The sequence below is a fragment of the Cervus canadensis genome, chromosome 30 (assembly GCF_019320065.1).
Source record: "Cervus canadensis isolate Bull #8, Minnesota chromosome 30, ASM1932006v1, whole genome shotgun sequence".
NCBI lineage: Eukaryota > Metazoa > Chordata > Mammalia > Artiodactyla > Cervidae > Cervus > Cervus canadensis.
This window is the reverse complement of record NC_057415.1, coordinates 21,635,897-21,656,031: the sequence shown is the minus strand read 5'-3', so window position 1 is coordinate 21,656,031 and position 20,135 is coordinate 21,635,897. Positions and strand designations below refer to the sequence as shown.

General features: G+C 52.9%; 1 protein-coding gene across 8 annotated transcripts in view; it reads right to left on the bottom strand.

Moving 5' to 3' along the window:
• SEMA4D (semaphorin 4D) overlaps window positions 1–20,135 on the bottom strand; it is a 132,286-nt gene that overhangs the window by 20,535 nt on the left and 91,616 nt on the right. For all 8 annotated transcript variants that reach the window (XM_043453726.1, XM_043453720.1, XM_043453718.1 and 5 more), the window contains 11 exons: window positions 19,052–19,406; window positions 17,535–17,680; window positions 14,374–14,436; window positions 12,463–12,561; window positions 8,723–8,816; window positions 7,970–8,083; window positions 6,820–6,971; window positions 5,336–5,511; window positions 5,064–5,220; window positions 3,872–4,094; window positions 2,694–2,809 (listed from right to left, as the gene is read on the bottom strand). In XM_043453726.1, the coding sequence (XP_043309661.1) occupies window positions 2,694–2,809; window positions 3,872–4,094; window positions 5,064–5,220; window positions 5,336–5,511; window positions 6,820–6,971; window positions 7,970–8,083; window positions 8,723–8,816; window positions 12,463–12,561; window positions 14,374–14,436; window positions 17,535–17,680; window positions 19,052–19,157 (1,446 nt within the window). In that variant the 5' untranslated portion in view covers window positions 19,158–19,406. The remainder of the gene's footprint in view (window positions 1–2,693; window positions 2,810–3,871; window positions 4,095–5,063; window positions 5,221–5,335; window positions 5,512–6,819; window positions 6,972–7,969; window positions 8,084–8,722; window positions 8,817–12,462; window positions 12,562–14,373; window positions 14,437–17,534; window positions 17,681–19,051; window positions 19,407–20,135) is intronic.

Sequence of the window (20,135 nt, the reverse complement as noted above, 5' to 3'; positions counted from 1 at the left end):
CCAGGCATGGCTGACCCAGAAGGGCCTGCCGCTGGGGAGCGGGGAGGGAGGAACTGGTGTCTTTTTACCCCAAAGAGCCGCTTCCTGCTGCCATGGCAGCATAGCCAGCATTCCAAAGCCACCCTGAGCCCACCAGCCCAGGAGGTGTGGGACCCCATGATTGCACAAAGCACTTCCACCTGTCCTAGGCAAATGAGCCAGGCCCCAGCGCAGTGCGGGCTCCTGTAGGGAAAGGTGATTCCCTCCCCGGGGCGCCAGGCTCCCTCCCTGGCCGCTTGACCATTCCTGATGGCAGGGAGTGAGCAAAGGACTGACCTGTGAGACCTTCCAATGGGCGATCCTGCCCCCTCCCTTCTCCCCTCCCTCCCCCATCCCTCCCGTGGGATCAGTGCCCATGAAGACTTGGGTCAGGATGGCAGGGCCAGCTGGGTCCAGCAATGACGTCGTGGAGCAGAGCTGAGCCCTGTTCTCACCACATGTCCACACTGGGGGCCCGGCCTTGGTTCTGATGAGTATTTGACCATCTGGAGGCCTTACGCATGCTTGTCCCAGCTTGGCTGAAGTATCCGAGCAACATGGCGGTGGCCAGAAGGGCCCCTGGGTTTCCTTATTTCAACAAACTGTTCAGGAGGGCATGGCGAAGGGTGGCCAAAAGCACCTGCTCGAGAGGCACAGATCTAAGTCTGTGAGCCTAACTCCACCAGGCTATTCTGTCTTCCTTCCCTTTCAGACCTGGAGGGAGAAGACACGCACTGCAGGGGCCGAGAGGGGCGGGGACCCTGCAACAGGAGACTGAAAACCAGACGCAAGTCCTCAAGTTCCTGATGAAGGGGAGAGGGTGAAAGCCCACGTGCAGCATTTGCAAATACAAGCATGACTGAGACATCGCCTTCTTTTCTTTCTCACATGCCTATCAGGGGCCCAATCCTGGCTGCCCACAGCCCTGGGGCTGAGGAAGGACTGAGCCTGGGCCCTACAAGCCAGGTGTAGCTCCCACCAGGACCCAGGGCAGGGAGGATGTTCTGGGAGGCCAGATGAACAATCTCTTTCCAGCATGAAGGGAGGAAAGCTCAGGAGGCCAGTGGGTCCAGAGCGAAAATCTCAACAGGGCGACGCCTTATGAAGTGGGGACAGGCCAGCCTGGTGCCCCTAAGCCAGGCTTTACAAATGGGGTACAGGTGGGAGAGGCTGAATGATGGGGGGCTGCGGCAGAGGGGAATGTGACGTGTGGCCAGGTGGCCAATTTCTGGTGCTGACCAGAGTCTATCAGCCCAGGGGCCACAGCATGGGGGGCGTCACAGCACAGGGCCAGGACCCTGCCAGCGGCTGCCAAACTTCACTGCACAGAGGAGGAAATAGAGGCAGGACTGGCCTGCCCAGGCTCACAGTCACGCACCTGGAGCCAGATGTGGACAAGGTCACATGAAGCCCGCCCCATGCTCCGCTCCTCACTCTCCACCCTAGCGGTAACCCAGGAGGCACATTTCCCAAAGGCCACTTGGGATGTACAGCTGAGGACAGCCTGTGGACTGCAGGGCAGATCCAACCCGCTTGCTGCTTCTAGGCAGCCCACCCACTAATAACAATTTTCACATAATTCAAATGGTTGAAGAAGAATCAAAAGACTAACATTTTGTGACATTTGAAAATTTCGCAGACTTCCTTGTGGTCCAGTGGTTAAGAATCCTCCTGGCAATGCAGGGGACGTGGGTTTGATCCCTGGTCAGGGAACTCAGGTCCCACAAGCCATGGGGCAACTAAGCCCACGCATCGCAACTACTAAGACCGTGTGCTGCAACTAGAGCCCGTGCGCTGTAATAAAAGATCATGCATAAAAGATCTTTTTATGCACAACAAAGATCCTGTCTGCCACAACTAAGCCCTGATGCAGCCAAATAATTAAGAATATAAAAGTAGAAAAGAAAGAAAATGTGAACTGCAAAGCTTGGGGCCCATAAATAAGGCTTTGCTAGGGCCTAACAGGACTCACTTGCTTCTGGACTGTCCATGGCTGCTCTCAAGCTACAACAGCACAGCCTTCAGAGCCTCCAGCGTTCACTCTCAGCCCTTTATGGAAGAACCATGCTGCCCTCGGTGAGGAGACAGCACCCTGTCTAAGGGGACTTTTCAGCATGTCATCACTTAAGAGGACGGTTTTCTGTGCAAATGAGGGAGCTGCATGGATGGCACCCGAGGATGAGGTCTCAGCCTCACCAAGTTCCCACACGAGGATGTGTTTCCATGGCCCAGCGAGCCCCTGACAGCACTGTACATCAGTCCCAACAAGTCAGGGAGGTTCTTCAACTTTTAGGACACAGTTTGCCTTCCCTAGTGGTTCAGATGGTAAAGAATCTGCCTGCAATGCGGGAGACTCAGGTTCAATCCTGGGGTTGGGAAGATCCCTTGGAGAAGGGAATGGCAACCCACTCCAGTATTCTTGCCTGGAGAATCCTCATGGACAGAGGAGCCTGGTGAGCTATAGTCCATGGGATTGCAAAGAGTTGTACACGACTGAGTGACTAACATTTTCACTTTCTTTGCCTTCCCTGTACCCCAGAGCTCACGGAAGAACTTTCTGTAAGAGCCTGAAGGTAGGTTCATCTGGGCCAGATGGAAGACAGGGCCTGTCTGGCCCAGCCGGGGCTGTGGTCACTGAAATGTGGGGCTGCCCTGCCAGCCCCCTGGGGACTTACCTTCTTGGAAGACAGCAGCAGGCTCTGGATGGGCTCGAAGTCCTGGAAGAGCTGAGTCTCCTCAATGATGTGGATGTCATTCTCGAGGCTGATGGCTTTGTGCAGGGCACCCCGGTCTGCAAGGTCAAAGCTGCAGGTCAGTCCTCAGGAGGAGAGGACGATGCTGGCTGGCTGTTGGCCACAGCAGCAAACAGTCACCCTTCTGCCTCCCACTCCTTCCCCAAACAGGAGGCTTAGAAACAGATGATGTTTTTGCATTAGACCCACAAAGGGAAGAGTCATCGGCAGAATAAACAACTGGACACCCAGCTGGCATGGGTCATCCCCATCTTTTTCTGAAAAATAAACAGCTCTTTGTTAAGTCCAATACTCCTCATCAGAATGGTCGACACTGTGTCATCCAAATAAATGTGACGTGGTTCTTAGGCACCACAGGCCTCTGGGGGTGCCAGCCCACCAGGAGCCCCAGGCAGGGGAAGCCAGAGGCTGGGTAGCACCCAGGACTGACCACAGGGCCTGCCCGCTGCTGCTGCTCCTTTGCCTGATCACCACCTCCGTTCCAGGAAGCTTGTGTTGGCGTCTACAGGCCACCAGGAGAGGTGTGCCTCCCGTGGCAGGTCAGGACAGGTCTCGAGACCAGTTGTTCACTCAGGGAGGCAGGACGTGCCTGTCTGCAGCTTTCAGCTCGCCTCCACGGCACCACCTGGCCTCCCTCTGCACCAGCCCTGACCCATCAGACCTGAATTTCTAGATCCGGGTTAGGACCTGCATTTTTAACTGGTGCCCCAGGTGTTCTGATGGTCACAGAGATCTGAAGCCACCCAGGTGTGGGGACTTCTCAGAAATCCTCCCACACACGAACAAATCCTCCCACCACGTGGGCACCTGGGCGAGACGCTGGCTCCATGTGGCAGAGATTAGCTGGACTTTATTTTTGTTTGGCTGCTCAAGTCGTGTCTGACTTTTTGCAACCCTATAAACTGTAGCCCACCAGGCTCCTCTGTCCATGGGATTCTCCAGGCAAGAATACTGGAGTGGGTTGCCCTTCCCTTCTCCAAGGGATCTTCCCGACCCAGGCATCAAACCTGTGTCTCTTGCATTGGCAGGCGGATTCTTTACCATTGAGCCACCAAAGAAGCCCTGGTTGGACGTACCCATGTTCTAACCCAGGGACCCACCTGTGCTGACAAACATGACATCATGGATGGTTCCATCCAGGGCCCGGGTCCTGTCCACCACAATCTGCGTGTAGTTCACGTCACCTTTGATCAGCCGGGGCCTGCTGTCTATCGGGGTCACGGACTCATCCATCAGAGGGTGGTCTTTGACAAACTGCAGGGTCTTGTCCGGCAGGTTGAGGGAGCTAGAGAAGTTGGCCGCCCGTGCCTCCCGGTTGATGCACTGCAGGAAACAGATCAGCCATCACCATGGGCACTTGGGCACACAGCACGCGCTCACACAAGAGTCGAGGCTTCCCCGACGTGTAGAACTTGGGAGTACACTGTGGATTTCTTGCCAAGACGGAAACACTGAGTTGACCTTTCCCCAGGAATCTAAAGACACAGTTATAAAGCAGGTAGGAAATGCAACTGTCTTCTTTTTCCACAGGACACAATGGTGTCTCATGATATGTAGTCAATGAAGTCATTTTCATCAACTCATAAATGAAAAAAATCGTGTCAGACGTCTGGAACTGAAAACCACACATTTCTCTTTTGCTAGCTCTCCCAGAAGAGAAGCCTGGAAAAATGGCTAAAAACAGTCCAGTTATAAATATAAACAGCATAAAGGTCGAGAGCATGAAGGTTCTTTTTTCTGTCCTAGCTCCTAATGTGTGTACACCAAAATTCACGCCCACAGGTAAACACCTTTTGCTTAATGACATGCAGGAAAAGAGCTGACCCGTCAGCAAAGGTGCACCCACAGAGGGGATAGTCCTGGGAGGGAGCTCCAAGCCTCAGGCCACTCTCCCAGGTCACAGTCCCACCCATGGACCATGTACACGGCCCGGCTGACCAGGCCCATCATAAATGGATGCTGCCACATCAGCCTAGATACCCACACCGATTTCTAGATCAAATTTACCACTTTAAGGGAAATAAAAAATGTGACTCATATTAACGAATGGAGAGAAGCGCTCATCTCTCTGCCAAGAAATCATGTTTCTCTGCAAGCACAGAAAACGAAACAGATCTAATTCTATTGTGCAATGTTAATCCCACAAAACATCCGGTGCCAGCCAGAACACCTTCTCGTTCGGGCAGTTGACAGCAATGGCTGTGACACAGCACGCTGATGGGAAAGGACCCAGGAAGCGGACAGCGTGCCCCCAGCACCCCCGCTCCCAGGGGGAAGCCCGCGCCCACTCACCGCCCCAGGCCGCGGCGTGGGCACAGCCCCGTTGTAGCGCACCCACTTGGTGTGGGACTGTTCCACCGTGGCGCTCTGCATGTACTTCCCACGGGAGAAGACCGCCTCGGCCGTGGACAGGTTGTAGGCGCACACGGCCGACAGCCCCACGTTGTTCCTGGGGAGGAGGGGGTGATGTGACTGCCCTGAGGTGGGGGGCAGGGTGCGGGGGGGGCGGTGGGGAAGGAGCCTGCGGTGCAAACACCCCACCCCCGCCCGCCTGGAGCACTCACAGCTGCGGGGTGAAGACCCCGTAGAACACGGGCTCCTTCAGGTCCGGAGACCTGAGGACGAAGACGTCCCGCAGCACATTGAAGACGAGGTTGCTATCCGGCCGGGAGCAGATGAGCCTGGCCTTCAGGAAGGAGGTCCACTTCTTCTGTAAGGTCCTCAGGCCGCCTTGGTCTCCCTGGAACCCCAAAGACAGGTGAGGTAGGGGGAAGGCAGGCCGCCCTGGTCCTGCTGGAACCCCAAAGACGTGTGCAGTGAGAGGAGGGGAGGCTCCCCACAAAGAAGAGCCAGTGATGAGGGATGTACTCCAGCCCCGAACAGCTCTGCCTCAGTGAAAGGAAGCTGAGGCCAAAAAGGAAAGCCAGCTGCAGACCACCAGTGACCCCAGCAACCCCTTCCCTGCCAGCTCAGGTTACGGATTAAAGCACAAATCCCAACCCACAACAATAGCTCCACGAGCAGTCACCCAACTGCAGACAGAACAACTGTTGGACTCTGCCCACCCTCGGCGTCACAAAGCAGATGCCCCATTGTCCTCCTGCGCGGTCACCGCTTTAGCCCTTTGGCTCACATCCACCTCCAGACTCAAGACCCATCTGTGAGTGACCAGCAGAGCCGGGGTCTGGAGGACACACAGGCTCTCCAGTCTGTCTCTGGCCAGTGTGGCATAGACGAGGTCTCCCCTAAAAGGCATTCCTCAAGGAGATCAGATTTTTACTTCCTTCCAGCTCTTGAGTTATCTGCCGAGATGCTCTGGACCTTTCAGGTTCCCCAAAGCACTTTTTAGTGAACAGAGCACTAAGCAACAATCATGGAACACTCCTAACATGACTGGGTCTGGACAGAAGCACTGAAACTCTGAGAACTGGACACAGAAGATCATGAAACTGAAGTGTCTGTACTCATTCTGGACACATTAACCACCCCCCCACCCCTTATGTTGGAATGGAAAAACCCCTGATTACAATGTGAAAGTGAAAGCGTTAGTCATTCAGTCACATCCAACTCTTTGTGACCCAAGGGACTGTAGCCTGTCAGGCACCTCCGTCCATGGAATTCTCCAGGCAAGAATACTGGAGTGGCTGCCATTCCCTTCTCCAGGGGATCTTCCCGACCCAGGGATTGAACCTGAGTCTCCCGCATTGCAGGAGGATTCTTTACCGTCTTGAGCCACCAGGGACAGATTTTGGTCAATACAGTGCAGGAAAACTAACTTCCCATAAACTGGGAGAGGTTTAAGGAATGTGTTAAGAACAGAGCCCTGAGGACAGAAAGCCGGTCACTCTCACACACGGGCCGGTGCTCCTGTGGTCCCCAAGGTGACCTGCAGGAAGGATGAAGGCCGGGCCCGCCAGCCCATCCACACCGCTGTCTGTGGCGTGGAAGAATAAGCGGTAGGGGACGGGCACCTCAGAGGAAGCGTGGAGCCAGGTGACGTGCTCTCCCCAAGTGCAGGGACCAAAGAGAACAGCGGGCGTGGGCTCACCTTGCAGACCCTCGCTATCCGGGGGATCATCAGCTTGAAGACAAACTCGTACTCCACAGACACCTCCGTGAAGAAGAAGTACACCCTGTCGTCCCCGAGGTCCTCGCCCTCCGGGCTCTCTCGTACCACGTCAGCAAACACGAAGCTGGGCTCTGCAGGGACGGACGCTCTGATTAGCCCCAGAGGGCCCGGGTACCCCCTGTCAGGACGTGGGAGGGTGCCTGAGCCACACCTCACACAGACTCCAGGGCCCAGGAATGATGACGGGGCCCATCTTGCCCTCCTCGGGCTAAGGAGATGCTGGAGGTGGGGCTTCTGACACATAGCCTCCCAGTCCAGCCCAAGAACTGAGGTCTGGATCTCTAAATTGGCAGGCAGCCTGGAGGCAACAGAGAGCCAGACGCCACCATCCCTAGAGACTCACTGGGGAATACGCATTCGCTGGTTTAAACAGCCCATCCCTAAGAGACAAACTCCTGACCACCAGATCCGGGTGCCCCAAGGCTCTGGCAGGCTGGCCAGTGCCCAGGAGAAAAGTCTCCAGTGAGTAGCCATGAGCCATCTGATTGTGAATCCAATGTGGACACGTGACATGCAGAGATAACGGTATAACGTCACGTGCTGATCTAACGAGCCCGAGTTTGTCAATCTGAGCCCCCCAGATCTATTTTCAAGGAGGGTAAAGGCAAGGTTAAACCAGCTCACAAGTGGCACTAGTGGTAAAGAACCTGCCTGCCAATGCAGGAGACATAAGAGACACAGGTTCAGTCTCTTGGGTTGGGAAGATCTCCTGGAGGAGGGCATGGCAATCTACTCCCATATTCTGGCCTGGAGAATCGCATGGACAGAGGAGCCTGGTGGGCTACAGTCCAGAGGGTTGAAAAGAGTCAGACGTGACTTAGCACACAACCAGCTTACTTAGCAGAGAAGAAAACAAGCCCCCAGATGCTGGCGGTGGAGCCCCGAGTGGTTCCAGGAGAACCCCCACCTCACTGGGCCTGACGTGAACCCCACGACACAGGAAGGTGAGGCACGGACGCCTTCCCATGAGGCTGGGAGTCGGCAGAGGGCGAACTAGAGCGGGGGCTCTGGCAGAGAGGGAGCCACCCCGAGCACAAACACGCCTTCCACCATGCGGCCCGCTTCTTACCGTTAAGCCAAGGAATCGCATATTCTGTCCTCAGAGGACTGTGGGTGGAATTTCGGGAGATGATAGGTTCACTTCCCAAAAAGTTATACGACGTCCCGGAATAAAGCTCTCCATCTTCAGTGATGCAGGAAGAAAGAGGAAAAGGGGATGAACACTAGTGTTGGTGACACGCTGATGCCCCAGCACCACTTTTCCTCCCAACTGGACACAAGCCCTCCCAGGAAACAGAGAGACCACCATCCTGCTTCTGGGTGCGTGTTTCTGTTTCCTGAGTCTCCTGTTTTATTTCTGGACATGGGGGGATTTTGTGCTCTGTGCTAAACTGTCTGGGGCCAAGAGCAACACAAGCAATTCCTGCATCCAGTAAAATGACAAACACAACAGTGGGTGCACACGGGGCTCCTGGCTTGCTTGCCTTGGGTGTGCAAGAGCATTTCAAGGCAGGCCACGGCTCAGTCACAAACATCCCTTGAACAAAAAGCATTCCCTCAACCTGACCGACTCATCCAGGTGATTTGCACAGACGACAGATACAAAATAATCTTGTCCCCAAATCTAACTCAAAGACTGCGGAGGTGGCCATTTATCCTACTGAACGACGAATCCAAGAGCTCTATAGAGAGACTCCTGGACCTTCTGTGAGGACGGTGAATATGGGTACTAAGCAGAGGGGATCACCGCAGAGGAGGAGGAACGGGGCCGCCTGGGTCCAGTGGGGCCAAGCCGGGAACAGACACCAAGAGCAGGACTCACCGACCATGACAGACGTGTAACTCTGTGCTGGGTCAAAGGGACACCTTCCTTTGCCATCTTCATTTTTCCCCAGAAATTTGAAGGATGTTAAGTTCTATAATTGAGCAGAAAGGAAGAGTATTATAAAATGTCTGAAATCCTGCAGTCATCCTGATCATGCATCTTTGTTGGATCGTTTAATTTCCAGACTTGCTCTTCTGGGGAGATGGAGGGGATAGCACATATGCTGTTACCAGCTGGTCCCAGGTCTGGAGGCCAGCACCTTGGCACCTTCTATCACCCTGGCACCCTCTGACACCCTTGAGAGCACCTCGAGGTCCTGGAGCCTCAGTTGACTCCCCTGTAAGACCAAGATGGTCAATGCTGATGTCTCTAGGGTCACAGAACAGCCAGGGCAAACCAAACACAGGATGTGCTCCGGAAGGAACCGGAAGGCCACACACAGACTTTTAACATCAATAAAGATGCCTTCAAAGCTGTGGGGGAGCAGGCTATCCAATGAACAGATAACAGAAAAAAGGAGCAGAACCTCCACCTCATCCTACCCACCAAGATACACTCCAGATGGATTGGTGATCAGAGTATTAAAGATGGAAGCATGCTGCACTAGTGAAGTATGGATGACCATTTCAATCTTGGGACCATCTCTCTGCACCTGGCGAGAGAGCTCAAAGCCAAGAAAGGGGAAAAACAGACAGGTCCAGCACACAGAGGACTGGACGGGGTCTGTCCACTGAAAGAAGGAGACAGATCAATAGTGACCAAGTGGGGGACACGAGAGCAAAATGACAGACAAGGTATGTCCATCCCTGAATATGTGAGAAGTCTATACAAATGAGTAAGAAAGCATCTCAGGAGGAAAATGGTCAAAACATAGCAAGCTGGAGAAGAAAAAACCCATCAGGCACTGCAGACCAGAAAGGGTATGTGTACTGCCGGCAACCCAGGAAGCACACGGCAATGAAAGGGTTCCATTTTCCACCTGACAGCCTGGAGATTAAGAAGATGGACATCCCAACTGTGATGGGTGGATTAGCGGCCTCGATGTCTGTCAGAGCCAGGGAAACAATCACAGTCACAGAGAAGAAAGGGCTGGGGGCATGGAAAAAACTGTAGTTACATTTCTAACAGGCTGGTGGAAGCAGTATTCAGATTTGCCACCTCCCAGGTCAGGAGCTGTGAACGGGGGAGACAGTGCATTCAGTGTGATTCACTGACTGCATTTCAGCAGGACGGCTGGGGAATCTGAATGCGGACTGGAGGTTAGATCATGTTCGGGAGACAGCACTCAGGGATCACGGGTCACAACTCAGCATGTCCACACATGTGCACGTACATGGATGCTCCCAACTGTACAGTCTACTGTATGCATGATCAACTTTTCCGTTGGCTTGAAATTTATTTTAAACACGGGAAAAATATGTCTAAGTTGTTTTTTTTAAAGTTTATTTATTATTTATTTGGCTGAGTTGGGTCTTAGTTGCAGCACAAGGGATCTTCATTGCTTCACAAAGCAGCATGCAGGCTACAGAGTACATGGGTTTCAGTAGTTGCGGAGTACAGGCTTAGTTGCTCTGAGGCATGTCGGACCAACCGGGGATTGAACCCAAGTGTCCAGCATTGCAAGCTAAATTTTTATTCACTGGACCAGCAGTGAAGTCCCTAGGTCTAGGTTTAAGTGAAATACATGATTCCCCCACCTCCACAACCAACATGTTTATGGAATTTTTTATACTTTGAGCATCTGCCCACTCCAGTATCCTTGCCTGGAAAATCTCATGGACACAGGAGCCTGGTAGGCTGCAGTCCATGGGGTCGCAAAGAGTTGGGCATGACTGAGTGACTAACACTTAACTTGAGCATCTGACTAGCAGAGTTGAGCCATGAAATCCTTCATATGCAAAATGTTTCTGACTAGTAAGACTTAAGCAAAAAGAAACCAAGTTTGTCTCTGAGGAGTGAAGATCTCAACACCGTGGAACACCCCTCCACCCCAGATCCCAATCCTAGTTGCCAGAGTCTGTGGACACAGGCAGTGAGGCAAACCCATGCCACGTGTGGACCCCTCCCCAGGGGTCTGTGTACTAATGCAAGGTTTTCTAAGCAGGTCCTTACCTTGCCTAGACTTTGTCCTGTCATTCATCTCTGACTCAAGTTTGGAAAACATGGGCGATCGGGATGGGGAACACATGTAAATCCATGGCTGATTCATGTCAATGTATGGCAAAAACTACTACAATATTGTAAAGTAATTAGTCTCCAACTAATAAAAATAAATGGAAAAAAAAATGAAATAATAATTCTTATCTTCAAAAAAAAAAGGACAAGGAATTTAACATAACAAAATAATTATAACTACAGAATGGGGAATAGAACAGAAAACATATTTTAAATTTCAATGAATTTAGGGTTCTAGCAAACAGTTTTCTACTCTAGCATACTTTATACTTGACAGGTACTCACTAAATCAGGAACAAACACTAGAAAATGTGCTTCATTTTCTAATCTGAAGTGCATTGAAAACACTCCTCTCCCCTCTCTGTGGTTGTTCCAAATGACTCATCAGATCATCTGAGTAAAAAAGAGTGTCTCTCGTGAGTCGCTGCTGCCCAGTCTGCCCTCTCCTTCCCGTTTATTGTCAGCAAGCAGGTCAGGAGTGGTAGGAGGGCAGCGGGAGAGTGGGGGCCCCTCTCCCAAGGACCCTAACACAGCAGAAGGTGACTGACGAGACTCAGGGAGAGGCAAGGAAGGACATGACGTGGGTGAGGGAGAGATGGGTCCTGCTTTTAAAGCTGCTCACCCAACTGGCATCATGTTGTCACTGCCTGGAGGGGCAGACTCCAGAAAAGAGGATCAGGGAACAACTTGCACCTCGACAGCCAACACTGGATGGTGGTACCCCAAGACCACAGTGGCAGACGTGCTGTCCCAGTGAGCCCGGGCCGCCATGAAGACCGCAGACCAGGGGTGGGGCTGCAACCACACACATTCGTGCCTCATGGATCTCAGGCTGCAAGTCTGAGATCAGGGTGATGTTGGCAAGGAGGGTTCCTGGTGAGGAACCTCCTCCTGGCTTGCAGACAGCTGCCTTCTCACTGTTCCTCATGTGGTGAGAGAAAGAGAGAGATTCTGGTGCCTCTGTCTCTTCTTCAAAGGCCATCATCCTATCGGATTAGGACCCCATCCTCATGACATGATTTAACCTTAATTACCTCCTCACTGGCTGCATCTCCAAATACCATCACATTCAGAGAATTAGGGCTTCGACATTTGGATTTGGGGAGACACAAACATTCAGCCCGTAACATACATGAACCTAGCACACAGGAGCGAAAGTCCTGACTGTTCCGCCTGACCACGGCCCCTGTCATACATGCTTCCTCACAAAATGCAAAATGCGTCAATGAGAAATAGGCAAGATGCTGGATCAGGGCATGATGGTGCTTCTCCTCGTCAACACTGGCCTCCCCAGAAGGTCACCCCACAGCCAGCCCCACACTACGGCCCAGCGGCCCCATGAGTCCTGCCCCATCCACGCCTTCAGTCATGGCGGTTTATAGACAGGAAGGCTTAGAGGAGGCTGCTGAGGGGGTGGAGGCCTTGTGGGGAGCCACAGCTGCCCCCATTCCCACATGGGTGGCAGGAGGAAAATCCTCCCCGATTGCAGAATAGAGACCACTCAGCGCTGCTTCGAGCCCCACTCCACTTCAACCACCGACCAGGGCGCCCGCATGTCTCACCAGGTGGTCACAGGCTGGCTGGAACGCGTTGGTCCCGCACACGTAAAGGGCGCTGGTGCTGAGCGGCTGAAGCACACGGATGTAGTTGAGGCATTCTGTCTACAGGGAAGAGAAGCGCACGGGTCAAGCACTGAGCAGGTTCTACCGGACGCCCTCCACGACCCCAACGGCTCACCCTGCTCACTCTAGAACAGGGACCACGCCTGACAGCAGCTCCTCACAGCTCGCTGACCACCTCGGGCCTCAGACGCTTTCCATCTCCACAGGCCGGCCCTGCTCTGCCCGGCATGGTGGGGACAGGCTCCCTGAGATCTGATCCCAGACCTGGGCAATCCTACATGTGCAGCTGGCCTGCATGCTTCAGTTTCTACAGGGTTCACGGGCTGCTACCTCAGTCACTGATCTATACTCAGCAAAGACATGCCGGCCAGAAAGCAAGGAGAGCTGACCCTGAATCTCAGTGGACAGCCAGCACAGGAAAAAATGCGTTTGCTCTCAGGAGCAACACAAACCATTCATTGTGTTGGCAGACCCACGTGGGGGTGTGCTGTGCAGAATTCCCTCTGCTTTCCTTTTTCTCTGGGGGACCCTACCCTTGACACCCTAATGCATGCAACTGGAAACAGTGCTGCTGAGGAGAGGGGTGTGCCCAGCCCGCCCAGCTCAGGGGAGAGGCAGGACTAAGGAGGGGCTCCCAGCCTGGCTGCACATCAGAGAGGCCCATCAGGAAAACCAGATGCCACTGAGGAACCCACTGGCTATTCTAGGCTGCAGTGTACTGGGATTATATGTGTTAACATCTGAAATTATCTCCATTCAGGAAAGGCTTCTTTGGCCATAACTGTTTTTAAACTGGTTGGAAGTAATTCATACTCCGTGAAAGAACTGGGAGGGACCCTTGTCCGCTGTACGACCTCCACGTGGGCCCAGCCCAAGTGCCTGTTGTAACTTAGGTCTAAGATAACTCCCTGCGACACCTCTTATTACATTGCAATGCCTGCATTTTCCCTCATTTCCAGTTTAGTGACTTTTGTGACAGTGCTTAGTATTTTGCTAAAAAAAAAAGGTTAGCCAAAATTTCTGTTTTTGTTTAAATTTTAATTGTTTTGAAATTAGCCACCAGCTACTGAAACTGACCATAACTGAGCTGTCTTAACCAACGACCAAGGAAGATGAGGCTTTTATACTCTGAGACTCTGACGTTGGTTCAGCGGGTGGGGGTAACCCAGAATTCTGGAGGGAGATGGACATTCAGCCCAATGTTCCCCAGATGGATCAGGCTGTGCTGAGTAGCTCAACTGTGTCCAACTCTTTGTGACCCCATGGACTATAGCCCACCAAGCTCCTTTCCATGTGATTCTTCAGGCAAGAATACTGGAGTGGGTTGTCATGCCCTCCTCCAGGGGAATCTTCCCGACCAAGGGATTGAACCTGCATCTTCAGAGTCTCCTGCACCGCAGGCAGATTCTTTACCCACTGAGCCTCGGGGAAGCCCCATGCTGAGGTGCCCAGTATCTCCTAGAGAAGGAGCAGAATCTCCAGGAATGGGTAGATGTTGTCAAAAATCCTGTAGCAACCCCTCCAGGCCATTGCTGTTTAGGAGAAGCACAAGGCCTCCCTGCGTTTTACACCTTTAGCCGGCAAGCATCAGACATCATTTTCTACAGTCAAAGTTTCAGGCCATTTGGACCAATTAAACTCAGATCAACTTTAAAGTAATTTTCAAAAGCCGCGTATGTTTGGCACTGGCATTGAGAGCCCCAAGCTCACCACTTGGGAACAGAGAGGTGACCTGCAGGATAAGCAGCAATGAACACTCCGGGGGCTACTTAGCATAAGTCGGGGTACTGGGGAGAGTAAAACAAGTAAGCCGTTCCCCGAGTGGTCTTTGAAGCTTGCAAAATAAATTACCTGTTTTGATTTCCCCTTTTCTGCACATCTTGCTTTCTTATCTTCTGAGGCCTTCCAATAAGCCTGTGAGGAAGAAGGAAAGAGTCCATTTCAGTGCATGTTCCCCCTTTAATAAAAAGGACAGACTGGTATATAAACACACAGTTTACAAAGCACACATTGGTATTTGAAACACAGGTATTCCCCGAGGCATTAAGATCTCAGATTACAAAGTGAGGCTCAGAGCAGACACTGCTGCATGTGAGCAACAGGGGCTTCAAGAGTGTTCTGTGATCCTCACCCCGCACAGCCCGAAAGGGGGCCTGGAAGAAAGATGACCACTACTCACTGCAAAACAACTTCAGAAACAAAACAACCGGAAGTGGAGAGAATTAGTCATCAAAACCTAAACTGTAGGCATTCTCTCTCTTTTTTGGGGGAGCGAGGCGTGCACCACACAGCATGGAGGAGCTCAGTTCAGCGACCAGGGATGGAACTCCCGCCCCCTGCAACGGAAGCGCAAAGTCCTAGCCACAGGACAGTTGGGAAGTTCCTAAATAAACTGGAGGCACTTTCAAACATCGAGTGGGTTTTTTCAACCATTCAAAAGTGATTTTCGAGTCCAGTAAAAAGTCTAGATATTTACTTGCTCAGCGGAACAGCAGGGTTACGATGCTTTACATTTTATGTGATGGCAGCAGATGAAAGAGATGGAGCCACATGGCTTCCTCAGGTCGAGCGTCTTTCCGCTGAGACCTGGGTTCCTGCTCCTTCCACACTAGGTGGACGGGCAGTCAGGCCGGCAGGTGCCTTGGCCCCTCACCCCCCAGGGAAGCAACAGTCTTGCCTCACTGAAGGCTCCCACACTCCCGCCTCACCGTCCCCAGACGCCATATCTGCCCATGTGATAGTCCATCTCTGACACCAAAATACATTTCCCCCCAGAGAACCGAAGTCGGCTTCAGGCACTCGGGGGTCAGGAAGCAGCAGGAGGAGCTTCTCCACAGCAGTGACCTGAACCCCCCCAGTGACATGTCTTTAGAGAAATGGGGGCCCTCATCAGGACCAGGACGCGTGAAAGCAGAACAAAGTCCCATTCCAAACAGTAACTTTCTTTTGCAATTAAAATGTACACAATTTCGTCATCTACAGGCAATGCCTGAGGACTCGGGAACATGAACTCTGACAGGCCCTTAACCACGTTCTCGGGGGTTTCACTGAGGCTTGGCCTGGGGTCCTTTCACTTTTTCTTCTCTTTCACATCAATAGGGCCCAAGCTTCTTGGTCAGTTTGAAGGGCCACAGTCAGGGAATTAACAGAACAATGCAGGCTCTGACTGAGCATCTATGTGCCTGGTGGAACCAGGGAGCTCCCAGCATGAGATTCTGAAAGACAGTGTTGGCCCGAGTTGTCGAGGAGACTGGGGTTTGACCAACACCGGGAGCAGGGGCTGAGAGGGAATCAGGCTGTGAGCACCCCTCTGCTCTAAGCGCCTTACAATTTTAAACACTTTATTTTCACAGCATAATGACTGCAATCTCATTTATGTGAAACAGAAACTAAGTACTATGCCTGCCTCTGGAGATGAAGACAAAAACAAGAAAATAAGAGAGGTCTGGGGCAGAAAATGCATGAGATGAGTGTGGGCCAGCTTGATTTCAGAAAACAAGAAAATTACACCAACCACTTGTGCGGTGTTTAAGGACTCAGGAGCCAAGGAGAGACTGCCAGAGGCTAGGAGGGGACAGTCTGAGCACTGAGGGAGGGTCTGGCTGCAATGGCTTGAGACACTTCAAACGTTTGAATCCATGAGTCACGGTCATACTAAAAACAGTCTCCACACCTACTGTTTCCCTTCGGAGTGAACTTACCCATTATTTTGCAAACTAGTAAAGAAAGGCAAAGATTTTAAGCTCTGATCCTGCCATTTCCACAGGAACTAGCCTTGGGAGATGTGAATAGCTGGTGATGGGCAGTCCCCCTTCACAGATAATATTCCAGCACACAGATGGAGAAAGTAGAGGCAAAACGTCCCATTCGGCAATTCTTGGTGTGCTCTAGGCTGTAATGGTCAACAGCAAGGAGAATGCCCACCTGGGAGGAGGGTCCTGCCTTTCACAGGAGCCAGCCCAACACTGGGGGCCTGACAGGACTGAGAGCAGCTTTCCCAGCAAGCGGACCGAGGGCAGCTTCTAGAAATGGAGATTCGATGGCAGAGTGCCCGGCCACATAGACAGTCTGATTTCAACCCAAGCAAACTGAATAGTTAAACATCATTAATGTGAGAGTCCATGAAATTTGAACACTATTTGATGACATTAATTGTTAGAATGCAATAATGATATTTCGGAAAAAAAGAAAATAGGAGTCCTACCTTTAGGAGATGCTCTGGGAAACTTTTGGGGATGAAGAACGTGTGGTTGGGACTTGCTCCCACCGGGAGCAGAGGACAAGGACAGGGATGAGAGGATAGGGGTGAAGCCTTGTCCTGCAGGAGCCTCGAGGGGGTACTGCTGCTGCTGCTGCTAAGTCGCTTCAGTCGTGTCCGACTCTGTGCGACCCCTTAGACGGCAGCCCACCAGGCTCCGCCGTCCCTGGGATTCTCCAGGCAAGAACACTGGAGTGGGCTGCCATTTCCTTCTCCAATGCATGAAAGTGAAAAGTGAAAGTCAAGTCGCTCAGTCATGTCCGACTCTTCGAGACCCCACGGACTGCAGCCCACCAGGCTCCTCCGTCCATGGGATTTTCCAGGCAAGAGTACTGGAGTGGGTTGCCATTGCCTTCTCCGTGAGGGGGTACAGGGGTCATCATATCACTCCCTCTGCTCCCGTGTGTGCCTGAGATTTTCCGTAATAAAACAGTCAATAATCCAAGATAAAAAGAGGGTGATCCCCGGGTGAGCTGCCAGCCTCGGGAGGACGGAGGCTGCCAGGGCAAACACCCGGAGATGGGGCTCGTGGACATAGGGCAGGAGGGGAGCTTCTGGATAACAGTGCCCTAGGCCCTGGTGGGCAGGGAGGCTGCTCGCTGGATGTGCAGGACGGCCCGTGGGACCGGCCACTGGGGTGAGGCTGCACAGCCAAGAAAGGGACCGCCACCCCAGGAAGAGCCCAGCGCATGGACTTGAGGAGGAAATGCTGGAAAGAAAAAGACAGCAGGGGCACAGGGAGCCCACACCATACCTCATGCTGCTTCTTGGAGATGTTGTGTGCGTTTAAGGCAAACACGGCTTCCCGGGCACCCACGAACAAGGTGTCCTCGTCCTCACTCAGCAGCAGGGCCGAGTAGTTGAAGATGCCCGGCTCGTGAAACTGCACCAGCTGTACCTCTGGGGAGGGCAGGGCAAGAGGAGAAAGTGTTAGGTATTTCTGAGCCTGGACATAGCCGGAGCACCCAGTCTCCCTCTAGCGCACTGCCGACCCACCAGGGCCATGCCTGGGGTCTGCTGCCACGGTGGCCAGGCCCAGGCCAAAGCCAGAACTCAGGCACCTTTGGGTGCAACAGACCCGCTGAGGCCACCACCAAGTGTGAGGCCACCATGGACACATTTCGCTTGACCAGTGTTGTGGCATAACGTCCCTTCCTGCTCCCTCCAGCCCAGCTGAATTCCAAACCCGGCAGTGTGACCTCCCAGGATCGTGACTTCCCAGGAATGTGACCTTGTAGGAACACGACCTTGAGGCAGTATGACCTTATGAGCTCCCAGGGACCTCAGGCCAGATACCTTAAACTGCTGACAACTGGGGTTCCCTCTGCATCCCATCAAACTCTTATCTCTTGTGTATTTAATCACCCACAGATGAGGTTTATAAAGAATAAAACTATTTAAGATTTTCTTATTCAGGAAAAAATCATTTACCTCAAAGTCTTATACAAAAAATCTATTGCAGCATTTTCTAAGGATAACCACCACAAACTTACAAAGCAGAGTAACAGGTGACTTTTTCACTTACTAGGTAATTGCATCAATAGCTATTTAGGAATATGAGGAATTTAAGGACTAGCTATTTAGAAATAATATAAATGTACTGACACTCTTTCCTAGGGAGCTGTTTCTTCTTTTTGACCATCCCAGCATCAATTTTAAACTTGGCTTTCCATGGATCACCAAGTTCTGATTTTATTGAAGCATTAGGTGTTCTCACTTTCTCCTCTTCTAATTTTCCCGTGTTGAAGAAAGATGTGCTAGGGCAGAGGCTCTCCCGGCACACAGTGCCGGGAATTCTGCACAAGACAGCTGAGTCTTGCAAGCACAGCTCACTCAGGACCACGGAGTCAGAAAGACTGGGGCGTCCCGAGGCAGAGCTCCCAAGACAGAAAATGACAGAGAAACCAATAAACAGCAAATGGAAACAATTAGCCTGAAGCTCAGCTCCACATTCTGCCTACTACAAACACTACTGTGGTTTGTGTCCGGGCAGTGTGCACCAGAGGTCATCAGGCACAAAGAAGATAAACTTCCTTCACGCGTGCCCCCTGACTTAGAAACCAAATCAGAGGGCCAAGAAGAAGCCCTGCGAGTGTCTCCAGGTATCGGAGCATCTCCCCAAAGCGGCAGTGCAGGCCCTCTGTCCACACACAAGGGCCAAGAATACGGACCCAGCAGCCAAGGGCACCCATGCTTCTCCACACCAGAGCAGGGTGCAGCGTGCCCATCCCCGTCAGGTACTGCCAGCACCTGCCACCGTTCTGCCCTCACCTCTGTGCTCCCAGGTGATCCTAGGTACGGGAGCAAACGCCACGGCCGTCCCAAACACCACGGCGAGGGCGGTGAGCAGCCCCCCAACAGGGGCACACATCCTCATCAGTCAGGGCTTCAGCGGGGGCTTCAGCAGCAAATGCTGGCGGGCAGCGGAGCCCACAGCGGGCGTCACGGTGGGGTGGTAGCCGCTCAGAGCCGCAGCACAGCCCGGAGCTGGTGGGCGGCACCAGCCCGCAGGCCCCGCATTTCTCAGCGCTCACTCTGGGTGAGGTCTGCCGCTCTCACCAGGGCAAATGTGAAAGGCCACCTGGTTCTCAAACAGCGCGCTGCTCTACGGCCTTCTGAAGAAATTCTGGAAGAAAGTGCAAAGGAAAGGATGCAAGTCAGGATGTGTGGCAATAACGCCTGCTTTCTGTTCTCTCGACATCACCCCCGTCCCCGCCCAAGGCTCTGCTTTCACCACAGCCTCAGCCACGGACTCTTCTGCGGAGGAACAGAGAGTGGGGAGACGTAAGGGGCCTCCTGAGGGGGACAGCCCCACACAGACACTGCACCCCAGAAGCTGCTACAGGGTCAGGGCTTCCTGCTCCTCAGACTGGCCTGGAACACAGGACAGACAGGGACCCGACCAGCGGGACAAACGCACGCCTGGCTGCCCAGCTTCTTCCCTGTGTGGGCACTGTGTGCAGCTGGTAAAGTGATGGGAAGGAAGGGAACAGAACTGGGGTTTCAGTTTCCCGTGGAGACTCTGGCTTCCCAGTTCCTGTAATACTCATCAAGGATGATGGCCAGAGCTAAGACCAGAGAGCTAGGTGGAGGCTGAAATGTGTAAGCACACTCACCCGTGCAAGCACACATGTGTGCTTAAGTACAGACATGTACACACACACCACATCCATACACGCAGGGCCAGGTCGTGCAGGAACAGCTGATTGCCTGCAAGGGACAGGGCCACCCTGATGCCACCTCATGGCAAGAACAGGCCAGTGCTTAACAGAGAAACTTGGGGCTGGGGGTCCCCAGGTCTCCTGGCGCCCACCCTCTGTCCCTGCCCCATGACCACCTGAGTCCGGCTGCTACC